The sequence below is a fragment of the Bufo bufo genome, chromosome 3 (assembly GCF_905171765.1).
Source record: "Bufo bufo chromosome 3, aBufBuf1.1, whole genome shotgun sequence".
In the NCBI taxonomy this organism is placed as follows: Eukaryota; Metazoa; Chordata; class Amphibia; order Anura; family Bufonidae; genus Bufo; species Bufo bufo.
This window is the reverse complement of record NC_053391.1, coordinates 41820114-41840856: the sequence shown is the minus strand read 5'-3', so window position 1 is coordinate 41840856 and position 20743 is coordinate 41820114. Positions and strand designations below refer to the sequence as shown.

General features: G+C 42.4%; 1 protein-coding gene across 2 annotated transcripts in view; it reads right to left on the bottom strand.

Moving 5' to 3' along the window:
• The window catches only part of RUNX1 (RUNX family transcription factor 1), a 244301-nt gene extending 229097 nt beyond the window's left edge, over positions 1-15204 (bottom strand). The window contains exons 1-2 of one of the 2 annotated variants that reach the window (XM_040423132.1): positions 14980-15204; positions 14736-14834 (exon numbers count right to left, since the gene is read on the bottom strand). In XM_040423132.1, the coding sequence (XP_040279066.1) occupies positions 14736-14793 (58 nt within the window). In that variant the 5' untranslated portion in view covers positions 14794-14834; positions 14980-15204. The remainder of the gene's footprint in view (positions 1-14735; positions 14835-14979) is intronic. The other variant, XM_040423131.1, reaches the window with a different exon arrangement.
• Positions 15205-20743: the final 5539 nt, after the last annotated feature.

Genomic DNA, 20743 nt, shown 5'->3' with positions numbered 1-20743 from the left:
TGAGGGTACTGTGGAGGGGCATAATATATACTGAGGGCACTGTGGAGGGGCATAATGTATACTGAGGGCACTGTGGAGGGGCATAATGTATACTGAGGGCACTGTGGAGGGGCATAATATATACTGAGGGCTCTGTGGAGGGGCATAATATATACTGAGGGCTCTGTGGAGGGGCATAATATATACTGAGGGCTCTGTGGAGGGGCATAATATATACTGAGGGTACTGCAGGGTTTGGGATTTTAAAAAAGAAATTTAAATCTTTCTGTTTTTGTAAGGTGCGTTTTTAACAGGCGTTAAAAACGGATGTAAATGGATGACAAACGGATGTTGAAAACGGGTGGATGGCTAGGAAGTGGATGCACACATGGATGCAAACTGGCCATGAAGAACTGACGGCTTTTACTTGACTCTTCTTGGCAAGACTGCGGCTTTAAGCCACCGCTCTGTGATCCTCAGCGCTGCCTGATATTGAAAGGAATGGGGGACAGAAAAGACGCAGACACCAGCGCATTCTGCTGTAAAAGCCGGCATGCGAGTCTTCTCTTAGGCTACCTGCACCCAAAAGTATCTAAGAAGTATCACACGCTGGCCTCATTCATTTCTCTCTGTACCCCATGTGACATGGGACATTGAAGGGATAATTTTGGGGTGTATTCACACAGTTGATTAGTTGCAGTGACTTTCTGTCACTTTCTGTGACTTTACAATCCACGCATGTGCAGCAGAAAACACCATGTTCCCATCTTCAAAAACTTCTAAAAATACTGCTGTGTGAATACAGCCTAAAACTGATGAGTCTGCAGCCTAGCCGCGCTCATTGTCATCAGCGTCACCCAGGAGCGGCCCCAGGACTGTCCTTAGTCCCCTTCCTTCGTCAGCTGGCTGGTTAATTCCTGCGCACTTCCAGCAAGAACATAATAATAGTATAAAGGAAAGCGGTGGCTGGAAGCCTTTGTCCCCGCGCTGGTTGATGTGGTCCCACAGGTGGCTAAGTGACACCAACAAAATGGTCTGCAAACAAAACACGAAGCGTAAAAGGAGAAAAAGAGAACTGGAGAGAAGTTAATGAGTGTGTAAAACAAGACTCTTCCAGTAAGCAGACAGCCTGAAACATGAGCCCCAAATTATGCCACACAAAGGAATTTTTATGGAACGGCTGGTGAATAATTGGGGAGGGAGAGGACTTTTGTTTGGTGGGGCTGGCTGAAGATTTATTACAAGAAGATGATAGATGGATAGATAGATAGATAGATAGATATGAGATAGATATAGACAGATTTAATATAGATAGATAATAAAAAGATATAGAAAGAAAGAAAAAGAAAGAAAGAAGGAAAGATATGAGATAGATATAAATAGATAGATTGAAGCTCATCAAGAGAATGCCAAGAGTGTGCAAAGCAGTAATCAAAGCAAAAGGTGGCTACTTTGAAGAACCTAGAATATGACATATTTTCAGTTGTTTCACACTTGTTTGTTATGTATATAATTCCACATGTGTTAATTCATAGTTTTGATGCCTTCATAGTCATGAAAATAAAGAAAACTCTTTGAATGAGAAGGTGTGTCCAAACTTTTGGTCTGTACTGTAGATAATAGATAGATATAGATAATAGATAGATAGATATTGATAGATGATAGGTAGATAGATAAATAGGTATAGATAGATGATTATATATATATATATCGATAGGTATAGATCGATGATAGGTAGATACATAGCTATATAGATGATTAGATAGATAGATATGACATATAGATAGGTATAGATAGATAGATAGATAGATAGATAGTAGCAGCTACTGAGATTAGTTAATCACCCCCAGGATATACCAGGAGATGCCATCTTGCTGGGAGGGTACAAGATATTCATGAAGCATAAGAAATCCACAGAAAAACATACATCTGTTTTCACGCCTTTTACCCCATTAAAGTTGCATTACGTTTTATGGGTGCGGCATGTGTCGTCTGTCCCTTAATGTCATTGATTGATCTGTTTCACCTTCAGCAATAAATCACTAGTGAGGGGGCAATTTGCCTTGATGCTTTAGGCCAGCCATAAGAAGTGTGCCTGTGGTGAACACATCGCTGTGCACCAGAGGGTCTGCTCAGCCAAGGACATATCCGGTACATATTTATTTATAGGAGCCCTGAAGTGGTGGGTGGAACAGGGGCCAAGGGTCACCAAGGGTCCGACCAGCAGGTGAACTTTTTGTCTCCCTACTGGAGTTGCTTTTTTTGCAATTTTCTAACACACCAGATGTTTTTATGTATTTTTCGACATCAGCAGGGCTCCGACAGTCCCCCACTGATTGTTGATATCTATGTTTATGTGTGCGGTAACTTCCTGCCGCACAGCCTTCTGGGTCCCAGCGCAGCATCGCGTGGTTTCTGGTGTCTGTCTGCTCCTCTGTGCATCCGCCCCCCTAATTCATATGTCGCCTCCTGCCGCACATATTCCTCCCCCTTAGTTACGCCCCTAAACTCTGCCTCCTTTACTGATAATATAACACCCTGCCCAGTGACATCACCGGACCAGAGGGGCGTGGCTTAGCGCGGTTTGTTGCCGCCTAGCTACCGCCCATCTATGCGCTCTGAATAATTACTTTGGCTGGCGGTGACGTCACCGGGCTCCTTGCGAAGCAGAAGAAGAGGCTTCGCTCTGCAGAAAGGGACCCGGTACGTTACTGACTCTTAGAAGAACGGCACTTCCGGCTGAGATACTGTGAATTGCAAAAGGGGCATCAGAAATGTCTGGTAAAGGTAGGACAGGCATGAATGTAATATTTAGGGGACTGTTGTACACAAACAACAATGTCACCAATCCTGGACAACCCCTTTAATTCCAGACAATGACACTTGTAAATGACTAGGTTTTCATGTCAGTTACCATTCGACGTCTACAAGCAGAGATCTGGAAAACCAAGAGGGATTGATACAGAAAATATGAATATTAGAAAACGACATAACTTTTTATGCTACAATGAATTGGATAATTGGAGAAGATAATCCCTTTCTATATGATCCCTTAGATCCCCCTAAGGGATAGCGGCTGAAAAAGAACAACTTCTGTGGAGGACCATGTATTACATGGTCGGCTATTCATTTGAATGACCTGCTTGTAATACTACATTTCACCTACAGTGGCCACTGCAGGGCAAATCTGAAGTTGGATTCTTGTCGATCAGCTGATCGCCAGGCCAATTTTCAAAGGGGCAAAACCCTAAGTATTAGTCATTAATTTGTTGTGTTATTTCAAGTTTCTATTTAGCCATTTTAAGCTATTTCTATATTTACTGGATTTACAAAAATGATCACCAGTGTTGCCTAGATTCCTTATTATTATGAACCATATCCACCACCTCTAGTCTCCAATCCATGCCTAAACATCACAGTAGGCTTGGCAGCACTATGGTTCTGGCCAGTGGCCTGACAGATGATCCTGAGGTCCAGCCTCCATCTACACAGAACCTGTACACATCCACTTAAAATCACATTGAGAACTTTGTTGTTATCATTGTCCACACAGGATGTATCACCGATAAGATCTAATACTGTAGGTTATTTGTGACTCATAACATAAGAAATAGACTTTTAGAATTATTGTCTGGGCCCAGATCATTAACTGGTAGTCTGGTGGACTAATCTAATGCTGGTGCTGTTATTATGTTCATTGGTGGCTAAAGAGCCTTTAGACTAGGGCAGATCATGTTCTGGTACTCTGGTGGGTCAATCTGACCTTGGTTCTGGTATTATGTTCAATGCTGGCTAAAGATCTTTTAGATTGGGGCAGATCATTCAACAGTAACTTTAGTTTGTCAATCTGACCCTGGTCTTGGTATTATGCTCAATGGTGGCTAAAGATCCTTTAGATTGGGTCATCCATCGGGAACTCTGGTTTGTCAATCTGAACCTGGTTCTGGTATTATTCTCAATGGTGTCTTAAGATAATTTAGATTGGGTCAGATTATCCAACGGGAACTCTAGTTTGTCAATATGACCCTGGTTCAGGTATTATGTTCAGTGGTGGCTAAATATCCTTTAGATTGGGGCAGATCATCCATTGGGAACTCTGTTTTTTCAATATGGCTCTGGTTCTGGTATTACGCTCAATGGTGGCTAAAGATCCTTTAGATTAGACACCTCAAAATGTAGCTCCCGGGGCATCCTCAGCTAAACCAAGGTAGTGTGCCTTACGGTTAACATCCATGGCAAATTATGAGCAGATATGGTGTGTATAGTATAATTTATGGAGCAAATGATTTCGGTCCTACAGTGCCCTCATAATTGTGCCAACCACAGTATCAGCCACAATGCCCCACTGCAAGCCCCAATACCCCACCATCAGCCACAGTGCCCCAGTGCTAGCCATAGTCTCCCGATACAACCACTGTGCCCCCAGTCAGCATAGCACTCACCTATTTACCTGTCCCTTATAAAACACAAATAAAGAACACAAAGGAGAATGAAGTAAACTAGGGAAGAGTGCCTTTGCTGGGACATCATGTCCTGCGACATATTCACTTGAATTTCAGGCATTGTTCCACCTCAACACTGCGCAGGGAATTCCACCTCAAAGCAATGTTTAAAATCACTCCCTAAAAGGGGAACCCTACAATGCATGGACTTGTGGACGGTCACAAAAATAAACATATATAAAATGGTAAGATTAATGTTCTATATATTTTGGTTACACTCGGTAACCTGTGCTGCCTGTGTAACTGCATGGAGACCTCCATCAACAGATCCTCAACTCCCAAAGCTTCTAAAAGACAGTGTGTTATTATAACAAAAAGCAGGCAAAATTCTAGAACTGCCTCTTGTTCTCCCATCCTATAATCACTCTCTAGTATAATGACACAGCTTATCCTCGGCAAGAAGGAAATTGAATTACACTAAATGAAACCCTTAAATAAACATTCACACTCTTCACTGGAGTCGCGGGCAGGGGGATCCATGAATTGAGCAATTTAAGTTTTCCGTTGAGGTCTACCATCTATACCAAATTGGTCATATCCAATTTCTGTTTCTCAATGGCAGGAGAAATGCAGGACTTATGAGGTCTACCCCTAGATGCTTTTTTCCACCAGTCCCGGAATAATAAATAGAGGCTTCTGAACAAAAAGATATTCTATGGAAGTAATGTTCTAAAGTTCTACTTCAGGTTTTCCCTCAAACGCTAGAAAAGATTTATTTTCTTTTCATTTCTTCTTGAAAATATGTCTACAAAGATAATTATTGTTGCATTTTCCCTCAATGCCCGATGTCTCCTGAGGTCCCGGAGGAGCATGTGGTTGGAGGTGAACACCAATATCTTAGAGCTCATACTCAACGTACACTGTGTCTCTCCATCAGAGACTCATTGTTCCTGTTGACATCAGCAAGGTCATGTTTTACATGGACTAGCTCTGATGTAGTTTTACTATGTGTATTTTATAGGTAGGTTTATTGGTTCTAACCCTGACTAACCAATACAAGATGGCAATTATAATGCCTATATGACCCTGTAAGAGAAATGTATTCTTTTCCAGTAGATCGTATAATTTAAGTACAGTTAGGCTCTTCTTGCGTCAACAGAGGCGTGGTCATAGTGGTCAAGTGACGCCATGTGGTGTCCTTCAAATAATAAATAGTCCCCACAAGCTGGACATCTGGCATGTAGGCCTAGTATGGTTTGTTTCCCTTATAAGCTCATTCTTATAATAGAAGTTTATCTAACCTCCACGACCTCAATCTTCACAATCACAATATTAGGGAGACTAAGGTCAGCATCCAGACCACAGCCAGTAAACCCCAAAACTACTACCAGCCTTCCAAGGTTGCTCTGGGTAGTATCTCCGACACTCCAGCTGTGGTGAAACTACGACTCACAGCATGCTCTATTCATTTCTGTGGAGTTCTGAGAACAGCCAAGCAAGTGTGCATCTTGGGAGTTGTAGTTGTACCACAGCTGGAGTGCCGGAGGTTAGCCATCACAGCCCTAGGTTCTTTACCAGAGCCCGCTATGAGGCTGGTTGGACGTTGCTGCTAGTACACTAATAGAAAACGTTCCATAATGACCAGGGAGGTACAAAAGGGGAGCAGGGTCAAATCAGTTGATACAAACATGGTTAATGCAGTAAACGAGAGGTAAATCCAGAGGCAGGCCAAGGTTAATTACCAGAAGTGTTAATATAAGCAGCAACCACAGGGTTAATCCCAAAACAAGCCAGAAGTCAGTTCACCAGAAAAGTCAATAGGAAGTCGCACAATATAGAGCCTGATATGAGCGAATTAACAGACGAGTCAAACGGAAATCAGCTGTCTTAAATCCCGCGCCTAGCTCTGGGACTGGACACAGAGTGAGAAGCCTGTTTAGTTCAGTTTCCAGTCACACTGACAGGTCGACCAGCTGGGACTTGGCTGGTCAACATGGCAACCCTCCCAGAACAGTCCTGCATAGTAATTTGGCTGGAAGAACTCATGACATACAATTTGTTAATTGACTCGATGCATAGAAAATGAAGTAACTTTGCAATTTGTTGTATTTGTAAATTTCCTATAGTTTTCTTTCTACATCTCCTATGCAATCACATACAGCTCCATGGTAACAGACTACAAACTCGTGTAGTCTCATCCCTCAGTCACAGTCTCTCGTCTGTGCTTACAACTTACATTCGGTAGTTAGCAACATGTGGGGGACTGATGAAAGGGAGTGTGACTGCAAGGTCAGACTACACATGGTTTATTTGTAGTCTGTTACCATGGAGAAACATAGATCTGCATAGGAGCTGTAGAAACAAAAGTATAGGAACTTTATAATAAAGACCTTTTGTGATTATTGAGGCAATACAAAAAAAATTAAAATTGGTTGCAAAAGTGAGTATGGCATTTAAGCCACATAAATATTGGATGTGCACACGAAGGAGGATTGATGATATCCATAATCTTCATTTAATTCACTATGTGAGGAAAACAGAATTTGGATGTGACAAATTATGCTTAATGAAATCAAAGATGTATATTTTGTCGGTTGGGTCAGCCTCAACTAACCAATTCAAGATGGCACAATGGCACATAATGTAGATCTGACCAAGTATGGATCATGGGTTATATTAGGGTAGATTGCATGAGTTAAAAGGAGGTTTTCTGATGATGTCAAGTTGTGCAGTAACTTCATGATTGGTGAAGGTCGACCACTGGAACTTTCACCAACCAGTAGAAAAGAGTTAATTCTGAGGATCATTGGGGCTCCTGGTGGTGGGACCCTCTCTGATTATCAAGTTTTATCAAGTTATGGCATATTCTAGTAGGAACCCCCTACAACTATCTCTTGCTTTTGTAAAATAGGAAGGCTTTGCTGTTGTTAGCATCTTGGAGACCTCTAATCCCAGCCTTGGTTGGGAAACTTAGGCAAAAGTGGTAGTATTACCCTAATCGTGACTATAAATTGCTCTTAAGGTGTCCATCTACATTTCACAAGCCTTGGCCAAACACACCAATGTTGACTTAATTGTCCGACAACCTAGTCTATGAGGACCATCTGACATTCACTGCCGGCAATAGAAGGATAAGGTCATTTGGATTTCAACAGGCCTATTTTTTTGTTCTCACAGGAGCAGCTTATTTTTTTAACCCATTCTGTCCCTTTTCTACAAAATTTCATCCCATCGGACAACCATTTTAAAAGGGTAGGTTCATCTCAGACTTTGATGCCATATAGCTAGGATATGCCATTAAAGTTATAGGTGTGGTTCCCACCTCTAGAACCTGTTCCTATCTCCAGAAAGGGGTCCACAATGTGAAGGAGAGTGCACCACGCATGCTTGAGTGCTCTCCATTCACTGCTAAGGAGCTGCCGGAAATGGAGAGCTCAGATATTTTCGAAACTCCTATAGCAGTGAATGGAGGGTGGCAGCACCTATCTGACATTGATGTCATATACTAGTCTGAGATGAGACAACCTCTTTAAGATTAGCATCTTAATATTTTATAGTCTTTTTTTGCCGCTGGACCTCTTGGCGTCCCATGTGTCTGTCTTGCTTCCACACGTCAGGTATAAATCAGTCTAGCTGTATTTTGCAAGACTGATTTACACATGAAACCACTCCAGAAAAAATAATGACCACAGTAATATGAATGATGGTCGAGTTTATCACTCCAACAAAAAAATCTCCATGCCCAATGACCAAATTACCAAGGAATGTTCATTTATCTTTCTTTTTTCTTTTGGGCAGCCAGTCCAAACAATACAAATCATGCAATCATCTTGAGGAAAACGGCAGAAGATGCAAAAACTGAAGCTTATTTAAAACTGTATCTCAAACTTACAGTGAAGACACGCTTCAAGATGTCTACCCAGAATGGAGATAGTTTTTTCTGGATATCGTTATTGATGACTTATCCTCAGGATAGGACAACAATATCTGATCTCCAGGGTTCTGAGACCCCGTAGGCCCACCAATCAGCAGTTCTGTAGTGGGGGGGGGGAAGCTAGAACTACACAGCTCTGTCCACTGTGTAGTAGACAGACCTGCTCCTGCAACACTGCTGCCATTGACTTCAATTGACACAATGGATAGAGCTGCAATCCATAGACAAACCTATGTGCAATATTTTTGCTGCACCACCTCTGGAGGAATAAAACATTACATCATCGCTCAGAGATCAGCTGTAATCTGTGGGGAAACCTGGTGGTAAGTGTTCAACTTATCTACGGCGCCACCACAGAGCAAATGAAGCATTACAGCACTGTCCATTCAAATCAATGAGTTTCCTATGTCATGTAGGACAGGACAGGTCCTCCAGAAGGAGAGACGCTCTTCTGGATGGATCAGCGGTGGAAATATCTTAGAGATTCTGCTTTATGTGCATTCTCATACACAATTTCTGGTTGTCCTGAAACCCTAAAGTTAGGAACATTTTAAATTTATGACATTTGTTTTATATTTTTGTAAAACCAAAAAATTCCCGGAAAGGTTTCTTTTTTTTTTTTTAAAGTTTCCTTTTTACTTGCTGTAGAAATAGCAGTGAGTTATAGACAGGAGTTTGGTGGTGAAGTGTATGGTCCTCCCCGATAGGACATCAGATCTTCTGCGGTCGACCACATACCATTAACATGTCAGGCGGTTTGACACCAGCCCAGTGCACTGTAAGTTTTCTTTGTGTTCGGGCCCTTTTTCTTGTACATGATATCATGTCAGTGAATAAAGAACGGGTTTCCTCTAAGTGACAACTGTGCAGACTGATAAAGTCATTTTGTTGACTTCTTATGTTCTCCTAATTCTTATTTTGTAACTGTGTGAAAGCCTCGTAAATTTCATGGGGGGAAATGTTTCTTATTCTAGAGAGGACACATTGGGAATTATGGGTGAGAACAATTCGCCTGGAAATGAGTATTTTTCTTACCTCACTATGTTGGATCACTTTTGTTCATGTTTTTTTTTTTTTGGAAGATAAGGTGTCTAGCCAAACAATGAGGATGCCGAATATTTACAAGACATCGAACTTTTGACCTTCTGGGAATTTTTGGATTCCATCTTGTTGAGGCTGTGATGCTATAAGGAGCTCAAAGGGTGTCAATGGCAAAATATTAGTGCACACCTAGAGCTCGTGTTATGGACCACCGGGAGGAATTGTGTTTCTACCTGCTGCTCAAATTATTTCCACCCAAATAACTTTCAATAGTCCTGTAGCATAGTATCCACATGGTTCCTCCATGGAGACCTAGATAGAGCAGTGGCATGTACGGTAAATAACCTACTTCCTGGCATTACCCTTTGGAGTTCACATTTGAAGGACGCAAGAGTAGATGCCTGGTGGAGGCCACCAATGGTGTGGAGCTGCCTTGTTGCTGGTAAGAAGGGAGGGAGGTTTACGCAGAGTGCAAGCAGTAATGGATCAAGACAAGAGTACCACTCTACGTACAGACATTTTCATCCTCTTTGGTCAGCACTAGACTGGCGCAAATGTCATCATACAGCAGTATCAGGAGCATTACCACGTGTATAAAGTCTGGACAATCATCTCAAAAGGAACATACTGTTGTGGAAAAATTATTGTTCGCAGTATGGTCGCCATCTATCATATGGAGATGCGCAGATTCGTTCGCGTTCGCATCTTCGCAGAGACTTTCGCACGATGGTCTGGTCGACCCGACCTGTAGCTGATTTGTGCCCGGCCTGGTATTACTGCAGGATACCAGTGTCATGGCGCCGGCTGAGGAGGGAGGGATTGGGACTGTCGAACGGGGGTTTCTTCATCCATGAGGATAAGCGTGGCAACGGAAAGGGCGTGAATATGTGTGATCATTCACACCTTCGCCAGCCAATAACTTCATACCATAACCTGTCTCCTCATTAGTCATGATTGTAAGACCGCCTTCCAGCCAATCACTTTATACCATAACCTGTCTCCTCATTGGTCATGATTGTAAGACCGCCTTCCAGCCAATCACTTCGTACCATAACCTGTCTCCTCATTGGTCATGATTGTAAGACCGCCTTCCATCTTCTGGTATAAATAAACCACGCCTAGCCGCTGGGAGGCAGGCACATTATTGGAACCTACTTGAGAACGTCGCTGTGATGTTATTTTGGAGGAATTGCGCACACATCGACGCACACTACACCAAGGATTTCCCGATTGTACTTCTGGCGGTCGTTTTCAGTTGTGAGAACGAGACAAAGGAGCACACAGCAACATCAATACTACATATACTACATAGTACATAATGTATATTACACATACTTCATATACTACATATGCTATATATATACTACATATGTTACATATAATAAACTAGATATTCTAGCTATTCTTTACATACATATACTATATATAAACTACATATGTTAGGCCTGTAGACAGTATTGTGGGAGGTCAGGCCTATAGACAGTGTTTCGGCAGGTCACGTCTATAGATAGTGTTTCGGCAGGTTAGGCCTATAAACAGTGTTTTTCTCTAATGCAGGTTGAGCTTCATTGTAAGGTTAGGAAAAATGCCCCTGGAATCAGCTCCGGAAAGGACTTCAGAAGTGCCTTTATTCTTCTGATTTGGGGATAAGTCAGGACTACAGACAGTTTTTCGGGGAGAGGAAGGATGGGTCAGACCTATAGATAGTGTTTCTTGGGGTCAGGCATATAGATAGTGTTTTTGGGGTCAAGCCTGTAGACAGTGTTCTTCTTGGAGTCAGGTATGTAGACAGTATTTCGAGGGTTCAGGCCTGTAGACAGTGTTTCAGATGGTCAGTCCTGTAGACAGTGTATTTTTTGGGCGGGTCAGACCTGTAAACAGTGTTTCAGGAGGTCAGGCCTGTAGACAGTGTTTCGAGGGGTCAGGCTTGTAGTCAGTGTTTTGGGGGTTCAGGCCAGTTGACAGTATTTCGGAGGGGTCAGGCCTGGTGTTTCAGGGGGTCAGGACAGTGTTTCGGGGAGTCAGGCCTGTAGACAGTGTTTCGGAGGCGTCAGGCCTGTAGACAGTGTTTTTTATTTTGGGGGGGGGGGGGGGGGCAGACCTGTAAACAGTGTTTCGAGTAGTCAAGCTTGTAGTCAGTGTTTTGGGGAGTCAGGCCTGTAGACAGTGTTTTGGGGGTTCAGGCCAGTTGACAGTATTTCGGAGGGGTCAGGCCTGGTGTTTCAGGGGGTCAGGACAGTGTTTCGGGGAGTCAGGCCTGTAGACAGTGTTTCGGAGGCGTCAGGCCTGTAGACAGTGTTTTTTTTGGGGGGGGGGGTCAGACCTGTAAACAGTGTTTCGAGTAGTCAAGCTTGTAGTCAGTGTTTTGGGGAGTCAGGCCTGTAGACAGTGTTTTGGGGGTTCAGGCCAGTTGACAGTATTTCGGAGGGGTCAGGCCTGGTGTTTCAGGGGGTCAGGACAGTGTTTCGGGGAGTCAGGCCTGTAGACAGTGTTTCGGAGGCGTCAGGCCTGTAGACAGTGTTTTTTATTTTGGGGGGGGGGGGGGTCAGACCTGTAAACAGTGTTTTGAGTAGTCAAGCTTGTAGTCAGTGTTTTGTGGAGTCAGGCCTGTAGACAGTGTTTTGGTGGTTCAGGCCAGTTGACAGCATTTCAGAGGGGTCATGTCTAGTGTTTCAGGGGGTCAGGACAGTGTTTAGGGGGGTCAGGCCTGTAGACAGTGTTTCGGAGGCATCAGACCTGTAGACAGTGTTTTTTGGGGGGGGGGGTCAGACCTGTAAACAGTGTTTTGGGGGGTCAGGCCTGTAGACAGTGTTTGGGAAGCATCAGGCCTGTAGACAGTGTTTTTTTTTTTTTTTGGGGGGGGGGGGGGGTCAGACCTGTAAACAGTGTTTCGGAGGGTCAGGCCTGTAGACAGTGTTTCGGGGGGGTCAGGCCTGTAGACAGTGTTTTGGGGGGTCAGGCCTGCAGACAGTGTTTTTGGGGGTTCAGGCCTGTTGACAGTATTTCAGAGGGGTCAGGCCTGTTGACAGTATTTCGGAGGGGTCAGGCCTGTAGACAGTGTTTTGGGGGTTCAGGACTGCTGACAGTATTTCGGAGGGGTCAGGCCAGTGTTTGTCCTGCAGGTTGTTACCAAGCTGTGAACAGGACATCACCTCTCCCCGCTCGCTGACAGCCGTCCCCAGGAATGTGCGACTCATTCACTTCGACGTGACTCAGTTTGGCTGATTTATTTTCCCTATTCACAATCTGCACCGTCCGGGCCCCTTCTCTCCCATATAACAGCTCTCCCATTCATGGTGACAGCGGCTCCGGCTCCATGATTCAGCTGAGGTGACAAAGCAGCTGACGGTCATCTGGTAATAATAAGTATTGACTAACACTTATATCATCCAAATGTGAGGTGACATCTGTTTTATAGGACGGCCCTGAGCCATTAGTACTACTGAGGCCTCCTGTGATAGGGGATGATGACAGGAGTCAGGGTCACCAATGTTAAAACTCATGTAGCAGAGCTGAGTCTGTCATAGCAAGCATCAAAATAGACCAGGGTACCAGGTTTTCCTACTTAGATGGTGTCTACCCCTCCATTCATGATCAATCAGCTAATTCCCCACTCCATCATATACTAGCCATGAAGTTACCGTCCCAATAGGAAAGGGCATGGGACCGCTCATGGCTGGGCACCCTCTTAATAACTCTATACAGTACCTATATATTACTGCTTTACATTGGAAAAGTATTAACATCATGCAGTAGGCAAATACTACTACCCTAGAGTGGCAAAGTGATAATGCTATGCAGTACCCAAATAATACTGCCATGTAGGTCAAAAGTAAAAACACCATACAGTACTCAAATAATACCGTCATATAGTAGCAATTTAATAACTCCATGACGTACCCAGATAATACTCTCATATAGTGGCAAAGTAATAACACCATGAAGTACCCAAATAATGCTACCATATATTGTCTAAGTAATAACTCCTGGCAGTACCAAAATAATACTGCCATATAGTGTCAAAGTAAAGCACCTTGCAGTACTCACATAATACTGCCATATAGTAGCACTTAATATCACCATGGCAAACCCAAAGAATAGTACCATATAAAGTCAAAGAAATACCATCATAAAATGCCAAATTAATACTTATATATAGCGGCAAAGTAATACCCACATGAAGTGATCAAATAACACCGCCATATAACATGATGCAATGCATAAATAATGCAGATATATAGTGCAATAACACCATGCAAAACCCAAATAACACTAGCATACAGTGCCAGAATAATAATGCCATACAGTACTCAAATAACACAGGCAAAGTAATAACTCCATGCATGACCCAAGCAATACTACACAAAATACCATTTTATATAATGGCAAAGTAATACCTCCATTAAGTGATTAAATAACACCACCATATAGCACCAAGGTAATAATACCATGCAGTGCAGAATTAATGCTGATATATAGTGTAATAACACCATGCAGTACTCAAATCATATAGTGACAAAGAAGTAACTCCATGCCTTACCCAAATAGGCAAAAACAAGTAGTTCCAATGTAATAAAACCACTTAGCACCCAAATAATACTGCCATATAATGCTAAAGTGGTAATCATAGGGGCCAACAGTCCAATTCTATTAACAGTACAATAAATAAAAATGAACTGATCCTAACCACAAAACCAGTTCTTGGGTTTTAATGGATCTGGGGCCCCCTCTGCATGGGTGGCATATACACACATCCGACTATAGTGGGACCAAACTACAGATATACTGTACAGTCGTCATATACCTGTCTCGATGCAAGGACTATACCGCAAATCTGAAAGTGATAGAGGTTAAAGTGATACTCTGCAAATATAACAACTAGACTGAAACTTTACCCACTGAGTTGTTGGCAGCAGTGTCACTATGGGGGGGCAGAAGTCGCAGTCTGGTGCCGCCCCCCCCCCCCCCCCGGTCCCCCCTGCTTTATGAGTTTTGGGGGTGTATAGTAGGGTTGGGGGAGGCACATGACCAAAAGAAAAGGGGTGCAGTGTCAGACTGGTACACTGGCAGATTATCCCCTGATCTTAATGATGTAGCAGAGCTGAGTCTGTCTTTTGCCACTCATCATCATATTCAAATGGCTTCCCACTGCGTAAATGAGCCACATAACAAACTCAGCCCTGCTACATCTGCACATGGGAACTTGTATTATACTGCAATACAGGACACACTGAAAATATTGACAAGTACGGTATACCCGCAGCGAAGAGCAGAAATAATGCGCTCGCCCCTGTCAGTACACACGTAATATAACGAGATGTGGTCGCAGAGACACTCACCCTTGATGAAACCTGCCGCATATAAAGGAAACGTCTCAAAGATGCTGTTCGAAGCCATTGAGGTTTTCTCCTTCCACTTCCTGCGTTCCGAAAAAGTGTCTAAAATAACAAGCAATTTTATTGTTTTGGTTTTTTTTAACCCTTAAAATCAATAAGCGGCACCCATACCCTCTGACAGCTTGCAATTTTTTTTAAAATAATGCAAAAATTTACCCCGGTTGCTTGTGGTTTGGGTGATGCTTACCAGTCTGTGACACTGTGGTTTCCAGACAAAATTAGAAAAAAAAAAGTGTTGCGTCCTCTTTTACTGACCAATATCCCGGATCTGGTCGCGTGTGACTCTCAATTTTGCTCACAGCTTGCGGTTCTGTGGTCTTTTTTTGAGGTCCAAAGAAATGTTTCACTAAACCAAAATTACAAATATATGTGTTCCTCTTTTTTTTTTTTTTTTTTTTGTAATCTGCCTTTATTGGTTCGCCGCGGTCACATGATCGTCGACTGTTCTGCTCATTGCACAGCCAGTAACGTCTTCCTCTGCTCACCTGCCCTCCCTTCGGTTTAAGCCTCGAAAATACCACAGAAGGGCTTGTAAAATACAAGAAAAAAATAATAAAATGACTCAAGCTCTTATTATGCAAATCGTCCCGACTGGTGGAGTAGAACTTGGCTTCTCTTGTTGATACTTGTGGTTAATGACATGACAGCATATTCTGATAAGCCTCATTGATGAAACGGAAAGCCACAACTGGGTGCTGGGCCTTAGGGTTTTGTTCATTTTGCCATAATCCACGTGTGGTGTTTATACAGCAGTGCAAAAAATTAAAGACAGTATATAAAAATAAAAAACGAAAACAGAAAATAGAAAATAGACATAAAGTAAAAGAAAAGGGAAGAAACTTAAAAACCCTGACACCTAAAAATCATTGATATTAAAAGTTTCTCAAAAAAGCTGAAACGGTAAAATCAACTAAAATAAAATTTTTTATAAAATCAACTAAAATAAAAGCAGAGAGGAAATCTAAAACTAAAATAAAATCAACTAAAATAAAAGCTAAAATGAAAACTAAAAATGGACTTAAATAAAAGCTAAGATGAAAACTGAAGCTAAAATAAAAACTTAGATGAAATCTAAAATAAAATCAACTAAAATAAAAAATAAGATGAAACTGAAAGCTAACATAAAATCAACTAATATAAAAACTAATATCAAATGTAAAACTAAAATAAAATAAAACTGTTTACAGTCATGATTTTGAAAATATGTACCGGTAAATCAGTACCCACAGCAGAAGTCGGGGGTTCCTGGGGCCCACCCTACATCATCAATAAAGTTTAATAGGTTTTGGATCAAAGACATAGACCCTGGTGACAAGTTATGGCCCCAAAGAGAACCAAATATTTTTTTTCTCTGGGACCTTTGAGACCCATTATGGTATCAGAGCTTGGGCCAACGAGAAGATCCTCTTGTGCTCTGGTGGGTCAGCTTGATCCTGCCTGCTATTTATTTTCTTTAGATCTTGCTCCTTGCCTGCTTTTCAGCTCATCGCCATTAGGACAGTGCTGTGATCCGTGACTACATCATAGTTACAGCTCCTCTAGGGAATCTGAAGTAGTCCTAGACACACCCCCTGTCCGATCATTGGTTCAGGCTGCTGTATTCTCCCTTATCTCGCCTCTTTACTGATAAGCCACACCCCCTTGGTGAGCTAGGTGCAGCAGAATTTATTTTTGTTGCACTTGATATATACATACATCTAAAACTAGATGTGCCAAAAATGCACCAAATTGAGGCAAATATGCACATAACTTCACCACATTTTTGCAGGGTGCCCTCCCTAGTGGTGTTGTGTGATGACATTACCTACAGTGCTTCTGAAAATGGAACCCCTTCCCACAATGAACCGTACAATTCACTGCCAGAATCTCGTCAGTTTGACCCCTGACCCTGGCATTTGTGTTATTAGAGAGAGGGGTCTCCCTCTCTCTCACACACACCATCACCCCCCACCCCTATAAGTACTGTATGTGTGGGGTGCTATCCAGCCAAGGCCTAACAATGGTCCCCAGGCCTGCCATATATGGATTGTTACATAGATATTAAAGGGCTGGCCCGTCTGTGCAGGGGAGAGCAAAGAGGATAGGAATGGTGGTAGCAATGATGGAGTGGCTACCAATGATGTGGGGGTCCACACCCTGGCTCTCCCTGGGGCAGTACAATGATGAGTTTTGAGGTGCAAGGCAAGAGTCCTACAAAGGGGCTGAATGCAAGCTATGGTGATGCAAAAGGTGGTGCAGTGCAATGATGGGGCCGGTTTCTTTCTTATAATTGGCACAATCTACCCAACTCGATCAAAGGTCGCAACTTGTCCCTCTAACCATATTGGTATCTCCACAGTATCTGCAGTGGCTGCGTTTGGGTTGGCCCCAATGCTACGCCGGGTTCCCCCGGACACCTTCGAGGTGCCACCACGTGTTGCTGCTCTCCGTAAAGGAAATAAGGGGAAATAAGTCCAGAGAGTCAGGGTCTGACGTAAACCAGTGTGCTTCTTTACTGGAGGAACTCAAGTGCAAAACAATACAGGCAGTGCACTGGGCTAGCTTCTCCAGTCTCATTCCGGGCAGTAGAAGCTGGAACATATGCTGTCACTTTTCTGCTTTTCATCCACAGGACTGAGATATCCCCTGATTAGCTCCGCTCCTTAGTGCACACACATTTACAGCTGAACACCAAAATAAAGCCACACTTTTCAATAAGTCTTCAAGGGGAGCTCCATTCTCCTCTAGGTCACAGCAATTCATGAATAATGGGACGGAGTCTCCCAAAACCTCATGTGGCCAAGAAGATGTTGGGCTCGGGTTCCTTCACAAACTGGAATCTATCCATGTAATCAGTGATTTTGTATGAGATAAAAAGATAGGAAGATGTTTTCATCTATGAGCCTTGAATATGGCATAATGACTCACTAAATAGCAGTATGAATTTTATCTTTGAAGTCTGTGTGATTGCATTACTACACAAATTCACAGCTTACACATACCGTAACTCTCTGACTTCCCACTAGACCAGTGGTTCTCAACCTTTACACGCCAAGTACCCCCTAGTGACAAGAAGTTCACACTGAGTACTCCCAAGGAAGCCAAGAGTGATAAATGTTAACTAAATAAGGCTATTCTCATACTGCTGTCGTAAGCTCTGTTCTAAGCCTATGACCGCAGTTTCTTTTGACAGAGATCATGCAGCACCACTCTTACTGTCAAAATGAAAGACACCCCATTAGGACTCATGATGGATGACTTTAATATTTAAATTACATTCCGCTCTACCAAACATACAGGAGAATACAGCACCATATACCTCTTACATCCAGTGACATCTCCTCTGATGTTCTCTTTCTTCATCTTCTCCATTCGGACCAGACCACCATGATGACTTCTTTCAGCCAGGTCTTTTCTCTGCACAGTTGGACACAAAGACATCTTAGGTTTCTACTTTTCCACATCCTGCCACCCCCTAATACTGTGCCCCCAAATACTATACTGCAGAAACAGATAATCATCAAGAAAATAAAAATACAGGTACCACACAGATAGTGTCTCCTTCAATAATTATTGACACACAGTGCCCTCAAAAATAATTGCGCCCTGCAAATCTGACAGTAATAATGCCGCAAAAAAATCCCCCCAAATTATTGTGCTAAGCTGATAATATTTCAGGGTGCCCCTACAGTAATAGTGCTCCCAAAAGTCCCACCAATAGTAATAATTTTCTCTCAAAGTCCCCTTAGTAGTAATAATGCCCCTACAGTGCTCCCAGTAGTAATAATGTCCCCCTTTTTGTCCCAGAAATAATTATGTTGTCCATAGGGATGACAGTAATAATAATGTTTCCCATAGTTCCCCTGTAGTAATAAAGCCCACCATAGTGACCACAGTTATAGCAGAGTCCTTTAACCACCTCAGCCCCCAGTGCTTAAACACCCTGAAAGACCAGGCCACTTTTTACACTTCTGACCTACACTACTTTCACCGTTTATTGATCGGTCATGCAACTTACCACCCAAATGAATTTTGCCTCCTTTTCTTCTCACTAATAGAGCTTTCATTTGGTGGTATTTCATTGCTGCTGACATTTTTACTTTTTTTGCTATTAATCGAAATTTAACGATTTTTTTGCAAAAAAATGAAATTTTTCACTTTCAGTTGTAAAATTTTGCAAAAAAACGAGATCCATATATAAATTTTGCTCTAAATTTATTGTTCTACATGTCTTTGATAAAAAAAAAATGTTTGGGTAAAAAAAAAATGGTTTGGGTAAAAGTTATAGCGTTTACAAACTATGGTACAAAAATGTGAATTTCCGCTTTTTGAAGCAGCTCTGACTTTCTGAGCACCTGTCATGTTTCCTGAGGTTCTACAATGGCCAGACAGTACAAACACCCCACAAATGACCCCATTTCGGAAAGTACACACCCTAAGGTATTCGCTGATGGGCATAGTGAGTTCATAGAACTTTTTATTTTTTGTCACAAGTTAGCGGAAAATGATGATTTTTTTTTTTTTTCTTACAAAGTCTCATATTCCACTAACTTGTGACAAAAAATAAAAAGTTATATGAACTCACTATGCCCATCACGAAATACCTTGGTGTCTCTTCTTTCCAAAATGGGGTCACTTGTGGGGTAGTTCTACTGCCCTGGCATTCTAGGGGCCCAAATGTGTGGTAAGGAGTTTGAAATCAAATTCTGTAAAAAATGACCAGTGAAATCCGAAAGGTGCTCTTTGGAATATGGGCCCCTTTGCCCACCTAGGCTGCAAAAAAGTGTCACACATCTGGTATCTCTGTATTCAGGAGAAGTTGAGGAATGTGTTTTGGGGTGTCTTTTTACATATACCCATGCTGGGTGAGATAAATATCTTGGTCAAATGCCAACTTTGTATAAAAAAAATGGGAAAAGTTGTCTTTTGCCAAGATATTTCTCTCACCCAGCATGGGTATATGTAAAATGACACCCCAAAACACATTCCCCAACTTCTCCCGAGTACGGAGATACCACATGTGTGGCACTTTTTTGCAGCCTAGGTGGGCAAAGGGGCCCACATTCCAAAGAGCACCTTTAGGATTTCACAGGTCATTTACCTACTTACCACACATTAGGGCCCCTGGAAAATGCCAGGGCAGTATAACTACCCCACAAGTGACCCCATTTTGGAAAGAAGACACCCCAAGGTATTCCGTGAGGGGCATGGAGAGTTCCTAGAATTTTTTATTTTTGTCACAAGTTAGTGTAAAATGATGATTTTTTTTTTTTTTTTTTTTTACAAAGTCTCATATTCCACTAACTTGTGACAAAAAATAAAAACTTCCATGAACTCACTATGCCCATCAGCGAATACCTTGGGGTGTCTTCTTTCCAAAATGGGGTCACTTGTGGGGTAGTTATACTGCCCTGGCATTCTAGGGGCCCAAATGTGTGGTAAGGAGTTTGAAATCAAATTCTGTAAAAAATGACCAGTGAAATCCGAAAGGTGCTCTTTGGAATATGGGCCCCTTTGCCCACCTAGGCTGCAAAAAAGTGTCACACATCTGGTATCTCCGTACTCAGGAGAAGTTGGGGAATGTGTTTTGGGGTGTCATTTTACATATACCCATGCTGGGTGAGAGAAATATCTTGGCAAAAGACAACTTTTCCCATTTTTTTATACAAAGTTGGCATTTGACCAAGATATTTATCTCACCCAGCATGGGTATATGTAAAAAGACACCCCAAAACACATTCCTCAACTTCTCCTGAATACAAAGATACCAGATGTGTGACACTTTTTTTGCAGCCTAGGTGGGCAAAGGGGCCCATATTCCAAAGAGCACCTTTCGGATTTCACTGGTCATTTTTTACAGAATTTGATTTCAAACTCCTTACCACACATTTGGGCCCCTAGAATGCCAGGGCAGTATAACTACCCCACAAGTGACCCCATTTTGGAAAGAAGACACCCCAAGGTATTCGCTG